This window comes from Gekko japonicus, unplaced genomic scaffold (assembly GCF_001447785.1).
Source record: "Gekko japonicus isolate JY-2015 unplaced genomic scaffold, Gekko_japonicus_V1.1 scaffold1601, whole genome shotgun sequence".
Lineage (NCBI taxonomy): Eukaryota > Metazoa > Chordata > Lepidosauria > Squamata > Gekkonidae > Gekko > Gekko japonicus.
In genome coordinates, this window is record NW_015160258.1 from 344922 (window position 1) to 352841 (window position 7920).

Consider the following 7920-nt stretch of genomic DNA (forward strand, 5'->3'; position numbering starts at 1 on the left):
TCACCTGTACGCCAAACTAAATCTATGGTTCCACATGACATTTAATACAGTGCAATATCTCTCATAAAAAGATAAAAGAAGCACACAGTTAACATGCCTATTAGGCTATTCATGCATAACTAGGCCACAGAATCAAACTGCTTTTCCAGAAAAGTGATAGGAGATCCTGAGATACCAACAACAGAACAGTTCCACTCACAATTCCCTTGCAACAGCATTTCTCAGGTTTGGAAACCTCCGAGGCCCCCATAAGTGATCTCAAGGGAACCCTTAAGTCTTTGTAAGAACAGAAGGGGGCCCCTCTCATGCCCATCCTAATCATGCAAAAAAAAACCCCAGAGCCCTCTCAGTTTTCTAGTAATGGGGGTCAGGACTCTTCACCTCAGGGTAAGAGATTGAATGGCTTTTGCTCCCTTTTGAAGGGCGAGAGGAGCTTGTAAAAGCCACCACTGCCCACAGTCACAATCATGGGACCACAGTAATAGTTATACAGATGTTTAACAGGAAGACTCTGTATTGTCATAGCATATAACTGAAATGTAAGGGATGAAATATTATCCTGGAGGAGTTAAGGAGCCATAATTCAGGGGCAGATAACATGCTTTGCAAGTATGAAGTCCTGTGTTCGATCCACAAACCTCCAGTGAGATAACAGGATTGGATGAGACATCTGTTTGAGTCTGCCAGCCGAAGTAAGGCTAGAGGGACCAATGTTCTGAGCTACGAAACGGCAGTGTTTTATACTAATGGCAGAATGTAGTCATTGAAGGAAAGACCAGGGATCATTTCCTGCGGGAGCGCGCAGGAGTGGAGCTCCGGCAGTAAGGAGCCCAGGGGGCTGGCATATGCAACAAGCCCCGCCCCCTGCTCTCAGCAGCCCTCAGTTGGGCCACAAGGAGCAAGAAGCAGCCAGGTACATTGCAGAGCCCCCCCCCCGGCCTGCCTTCAGGTACAAGCTCTCCCTCCTCTGTGAGGGCAGATCTGCACGTTCTCCCTCTGAGAGGAGGACATCTTGATGGGTGTTTCCCACCCTATCCTTAGGGAGGCAGGAACCAAAACTTCACTTCCTGTCCTCTTGATGGACACGCCCTCAATTCAGTTTCTGTTCCTGCCTCAGTAGGGAGGGCAGCACGAAGTTGGCACTCGTGCCTTTTTTGACCACCACCCATAGCTAGCAATCCAAAACAGTCCAGTGGAGCCTGAGCGGTGGGTGTTGCCTTCTGACACACTTCCGGTGATGTCCGGGGGTGTGGGATATGCAAATAAGTTATGCTAATAAGTTATGCTAATAAGCTCCTGCACCTCTTTTTCTACGAAAGGACCCCTGGGAAAGACAAGTCTGTCGAACAAGCTCCCCTTATCTTGACATCATCTGAGGCTGTTCTGTTAATTTTACTAAAGCTTCCTCAGGCCTTGATATAGCTTGCTTTTGCTGGTGCAGCTCTACAGCTGGGGCCGCTTACTCTGTCTTCTTCCTTCCTTTACCTCTCAGCTACCTTCAAAGCCCAGCAGCCAATCGCTAAGAATTGGGAACTGGTCAGAAAGGAAAAGCCATCGCCTGCCACGGCTGCCCAAGAGACACAGCCACGATGACATGCTGCTGCTTGCCCAGCTCAGCCTGCCCTCCTCTCCCTCCAGCCTGAACGAAGACAGCCTGAGTACGACAAGTGAACTTCTGTCCACCCGCAGGGCCAGGAGGGTCCCAAAGGTAATCGTTTCTGCTGCGGTCTTGTGATTACAGATCAGCCCTGAAGATTCTGTTTCACTTTTGTTGTGCGTAATGAAGAATGACCTGGATTTGGCTGAGTAGAATTTTAAGGTAAATAAATTATAATCTTGTGGTCTGTTTCACTAGGCCTGGGCACAGAAATGGCATTCTGTTTCCTGTTTTCAGTGCCCTCAGCAGCAAAACATTCATACTTAGAAAGCAACAAGTGGACGCCTTCAAAAGGGAATTAGAGAAGCATATGGAGCAGAGGTCCATCAGTGGCTATTAGCCACAAGGTATAGATAGGGGCTCTGGGGCAAGTGATGCTCTGTCATCTTGGTGCTTGGGGGGGTCAACAGTGGGAGGGCTTCTAATGTCCTGGCCCCACTGGTGGACCTCCTGATGGCACTGGTATTTCTGGCCACTGTGTGATACAGAGTGTTGGACTGGATGGGCCTTTGGCCTGATCCAACATTGGCATCTCTTGTTCTTATGTTCTTAACAGAAATCTAGCCAAATTGTTCCTACCCCAGGACAAAGATCACTTCAACTCCTGTGCTTAAAATGTCCACCAAGCCATCCTAAATGTTACTACAATGATAAATAGTGCATATCAAGCAAACTTGTGTACGTATAGATACGGATAATTTATTTTACTGCTGTGTTGTAACTGCTACACTCAGCATTTTGAGGACTGAGTTAGTAAAGACACAGGAAGCGCAGGAGTTGTACTATACTAGTAGTTTACTACAAAGATGTCCTGACTTGAAGTAGACTTAGTTTGCCTTGCCTATACTGGCAGAGTGTAGAAAACAACCCAGTTACACTGACGGTGTTTGGCTTTTTGGCACTGGATAATCCTACTGTTGTATAACCAAGGGCTCTGCTTCAAAGCGCCACTTTGCATGGAAGACAAAAGTTTGCATTTTTTAAAAAATGTGGTTTTTATGTGTTTTTTGATAAGCCTTGTAAGAATTTAGAGTAAGCACACACAAAAACCCAAAAATTCAAACTACCTTCTTCTGTCACGCTTCACAGTATACCAAATAAAACCAGCTGTTAGAAACTAAGAGAATTTCTGTTAATAACAATCAGAAAGCAAAACATTCATTCGACATCGTCTAGCACAAATTCAGTATGCTTCAAACAACAGATATGATTAAGCAGTAAACTTTCTTTTTCCGATCTCTCTTCTTCCTCTTATCTTGTTATTTTCAGTGGATATGCTGAGGATTTTAAGGATAGATAAAAGGTGATGTGCAGTATTCTGAGTCACTCTATTAAGTCAACAATGTGTCCTATTGGTATAGTCTGGTTTCCCCAGGATTTTCTCAATGTTTGTTCATAAAAGGCCATCATAATTCCAGAAAACTGTCCTACTCTTTGTCAGTCGTACCTGGTTTCCATTAATGCCACTTTCCAAATTTCTGAGTGCCGATGTGAAAGGAATAGGTTCTAGTTAGGAATGAGATGCTCAACCTGGCTGCTGCTAAAAACATGCTTGCTTTTAAAAATGTGTACGTTTGGGCACAATGCTGTGACAACTGCTGGCTGCCTGGCATGCGTACATTATATATGCTAGTGTACGTGTATTTCAAAAGGTACATTCGGCTCCTCATGGAAGTGCATCCTTTTGTCAAGCTGATCAAGCTTAAGCGTCAGTGCATGCATTACAGTCCTAATGCACTGTTCATTCAGAGTCCCATGTTGCTGACGGTACTGACTCACTATGTGATCTGCCTTGAGTCCCTGTGAGAAAGGCAAATGATAAGTAACGATCAGGGCTATTTTTGGGCAGGAACGCACAGGAACGGAGTTCCGGCTGGCTCCCAAGTTGACCACGCCCAGCAGGAACTCATTAGCATAATAGGCCACACCCAACAGCAGAAACTCATTAGGATTGGCTACATTAGGGGTGTGTGGCTTAACATGCAAAGGAGTTCCTGCTACAAAAAAAGGCCCTGGGTTTTGACAACAAACAAGGTAAACAGAATAAGAAGGGAAAGGTGGGTGTGGCTGGATGACCACACTTCTGGTAACATGGGGGTGCGGCCTAATGTGCTAATGAGCTGTGCTGTCAGGGGTGTGGCCTAATATGCTAATGAGTTCCTGCTGGGCCTTTTCTACAAAAAGAGCCCTGAAACGTACATAAATAAATAAATAAAAACATTATGTGGAATGGATGTACTCGTTCATCACTTCTGATCCATGGGACTCTCATTGTCTTGCACCCATCCCTATCCACATGGCCAATGGGAACATGTTCTTGCCATCTGCATAGGGAACAATAGGGAACACACACACACACACACACACACACACACACACACACACACTTGTGTATATGTGTGTGGTAGAGGTACCAGTCTTTCTAGGGACCCATTCTGTATTGCATTACATAATTTTCGAATTAAATGGTGAAAACAATAATATAGAACTGGTCAGTACACTCAGCTTTCATGGGTCCTCTGTAGGTGTAGTGTGAAAGCAGAGATTCTCATGGGCTCTCACTACATCTGCGGTGTAACATGTTGTGTCCTTGTGTGTGTTCCTTCCATCTGAAAAAAGAGTAAAGATAGCAGGAAGCATCCACGCGTATGGCCGTGTCACTGGTAACATAGGTGAAGAAAGCATGTGGGCTTTCATGCTTCCCTGCCATACCTATGAAAGGGCAACTTTAGGCAACTGGCCAAAAGGGGCCGGACAATTTCTCTGGGCTCTTATTTTATTGTTGCATGTTTTTCCTTAAGCCGTGTAAATGAGACCCTTGTCCGGCAGTTCTCTAGCTGAATTATGATGTGGAATGATTTACCTGTTACAATTTATAATCTGCATGTTTTAGGTTAATTTTTCCCTCCTTTGTTTTGTTTGTTGTGGTGGTTCCCAAGGAAATTGCCACTGATCTAATACAAGCCCTCTTGTTTATTCACAGGCTGCGCGGTTCAGGTAGCTACACCGTTACAGATGTGAAACAAGAATGATTTAAATTTAGGCTTTTATGGCTCAGTAAAAAGTTTCAAAGAAAGATGTGATTGAATTGTCTCATATAATTAGAACACCAGGTCAGAGTGAACAACCAGTGTATTTATTTATAACATGGCAACGTAGAATTTTCCCTGTGCAGTTTACATGCTCTTTCCTGTTCTATTAAAGTATATTTAAGAACCTATGTCGGGGACAAAAGAACATAAGAACATAAGAAGAGCTCCGCTGGAGCAGACCAGTGGTCCATCTACTCCAGCATCCTGTCTCACACAGTGGCCAACCAGTTCCTCTTGATGGCCAACAATAGGGCATAGCTGCCAAGGCCTTCGCCTGATGTTGACTCCTGGCTCTGGGATTCAGAGAATTAGTGCCTCTGAATGTGGAGGTTCCCCTCAGTCACCATGGCTAGTAGCCATTGATAAGACTTGTCTCCCATGAATCTAGATAATCCCCTTTTAAAGCTGTTTATTCCTGAGACTTGGTGAAGATGATTTGTGGGCAGGAAAACAGACAAAGGGAGTAAAGAGTAAAGAAACCTCTCTTTCTCTGTGCTAGTCACAGCCTTCAAATCTCAGCTTTGGCAGTTGTGGTTCTGTAAAAAACAACAGCCTATCTCTAAAAAAATTCACAGAACTACACTGAATAAATGTACAAAGATTTTCCCACCCCAGCATCTGTCAGGTTCCTCTCTCACCTAGCTTGTGCAAGCAGACAGGCGAGAGGCACAAATATGTCCAGGAGGGGGTAGATTTATTTTGTTCTAGGGGAACCCAGCTTTCCCTGTAGGGATCCTCCACTGCTCCCCAGTTCTCTTAGCTTGGTAGCTGCTACCACCTCCCAGAATTCCACCCCTCTTACCAGTTTGATGCCAGGAAGTCCATCAAATGGGGTTGTTTGATAACATGGGCCATGGCAAGAATTACAGGTAGGAATCATGCCAGTTTCTTTATCTCTTAAATGTACAAGGCTTTACTTCGCTATCAGCATCTGTAGAACGTATACAGGTTACAAAAATTAGGGTGCAGGTGCTGAGAAAGAAAATGTAAGCAAAAAGATTTCTAACCTAACTTGACAACTTGCAGTTACATGGCAGTATCTCCCCCTCCCTCCGCCCACCTTCTAACAGAAGCAAATGGGTACATAGTCAGTGTACCCTGGCTGTAACATGCACCCACAAACAGAGAGACAGACAAAGGGAGAACAGCTCCTTGTCTGTCCTCCCACCCCAAGGGCATAGTAGGTCCTGGCCAATCTAGTTCCAGTATCTTGACTTCTGGATCCTGCCAGAACACAGTAGCCGGTAGTTAGCTGCTACTCACTTCAGAGGGATTCATTATCTTCCCTACAGGATGTGAAAGTGTAGAGGTCCCAGAGTGATGAGGTTTTCCCAGCTTTCTCAGGATCACAGTTTTTGCCACTAAACAAAGGCAGACAGGATAGCAATAGGCATAGATAAAAGTAACAAGTACTTCTTATATTTAATGTGATGACTATATGGTATACTTGTTACGTTTGATATAATGGGTCAGAAATGGACAGTCTCTAAAATCTTTTGACACTGCCTCATCGCATAATGAGGTGTTATTTGATTAGAAGCAGGCTGCATGGAGAGATACGATCTTACTCCTTGTCTTTAGTAGCTACCCACCTCATCTCAGAATATGGTAGGATACAGAGCAGTACTCTTGGTAATGATGCTGGCTGACAGGCAGGTTCAGGTGGAAAGAGGTGGTCCTTTAAATGTCCTGGGCTGCAATCACATACACGAAATAATCCACTTTCGATCCACTTTCCAGCTGGATTTTGCCAGTTCACACAGTAAAATCCATTTGGAAAGGAGACCGAAAGTGGATTATTACGTGTGTGTGTGATCACAGCCCTGGTCTGAAGCCATCCCGGGCTTGTAAAGTAATGACATTTTGTATTGTGTACAGAAGTGAATCAGCAGCCAAACGGAAAAGACATGTTCCCTGTTACTCCAGGCAGCAATTTTCTCTGCTGTGGTTTGTACAAACTGAAGATCAGAGTATATTACAGTAAGCTAAATGAGATGCGATCAAAGCACGGATAACTGTGGCCACATAATGTCTCTCAAGAAAGGGCTGTGGTACACCAACCAACTATGAAACTATATAGACCCTTAGTCAGACTTGGTGAAACAGTGAAATCTGCTATTGCCAGATATGATGACACTAATGTGACCATTTCTTGTGGACTAATTCTCTGGCCTAATTTGATTATTTGAAAAAATAGAAAATTTGGATCATGGCAACTGGTTTGCTCTGGAAATAGTGTGAGCTAGTTTGGTGAACCCCCTTACTGCCCAATCCCTACCAGGCTTCATTTTTTTATACTTTTAAACAACATGAATTTGACCTTGAAAGCACCTGTAGTGTAGAACCAGATTGGGGGTGGATTTTCTAAAAATATGAAAATATTCCTGATGGTTGTGATTAGGTTACAAAGCAATAAGTTAATAACATGAACATTTGTGAAGACTATATTTCCACCAAATGTATTCTGGGGTAATGGTTGTCCTCTTCTTTTACAGCTTGTACAAAGGATCAATTCTATCTTTAGTGCAAAAAGGGGGAAAAAAAGATTGAAGAAGCTTTCAATGTCCAATATTGAAACAGCATCACTGCGAGGTATACCTTGGAAACCTTTAGGCTTGGGAGAAAATGTTGAACATCCAACTATTGTTAAAGAAGTTACAGTGATTTCTCGACTGGTTTTGTTTCACCAGTTTCCCCAAAACCTGACACATAATAAAGGATCGAGGGCAGATGCATGTTGGTCAACACACAGCAGGTGTGCTGCACCAGAGAATTGCGGCCAGTTGGGACTCCCTAGCCTGTGCCCCTATTTAAGAATGCTCATCTGTCCCTTCATACTTTACATGCTTACTGTAGAAGACACCAAGACAACACTGGTATTGCCACTATAATTGCCACAAAAGGTGTGGAGCAGCTTTCCTTGTATCCTGAAATTTATTCATGAACTTCTTCAGTTTGGTTTAGTGGTTAAGTGCACAGACTCTAATCTGGGAGAACTGGGTTTGATTCCCCACTCCTCCACTTGCATCTGGCTGGATGCTCTTGGACAAGCCATAGTTCTGATAAGAGCTGTTCTTGAAAAAAGAGCAGTTTCTGTCAGAGCTTTCTCAGCCCCACCTACCTCACAGGGTGTCTGTTGTGGGGAGGGGAAGGGAAAGGAGTTTGTAAGCC

At 44.1% G+C, this 7920-nt stretch overlaps 1 protein-coding gene across 2 annotated transcripts in view; it reads left to right on the plus strand.

The window, feature by feature from the left end:
* Window positions 1-7920, plus strand: part of ST5 (suppression of tumorigenicity 5) — a 186772-nt gene that overhangs the window by 104763 nt on the left and 74089 nt on the right. For both annotated transcript variants that reach the window (XM_015414621.1, XM_015414613.1), the window contains exons 6-7: window positions 1493-1708; window positions 7245-7341. In XM_015414621.1, the coding sequence (XP_015270107.1) occupies window positions 1493-1708; window positions 7245-7341 (313 nt within the window). The remainder of the gene's footprint in view (window positions 1-1492; window positions 1709-7244; window positions 7342-7920) is intronic.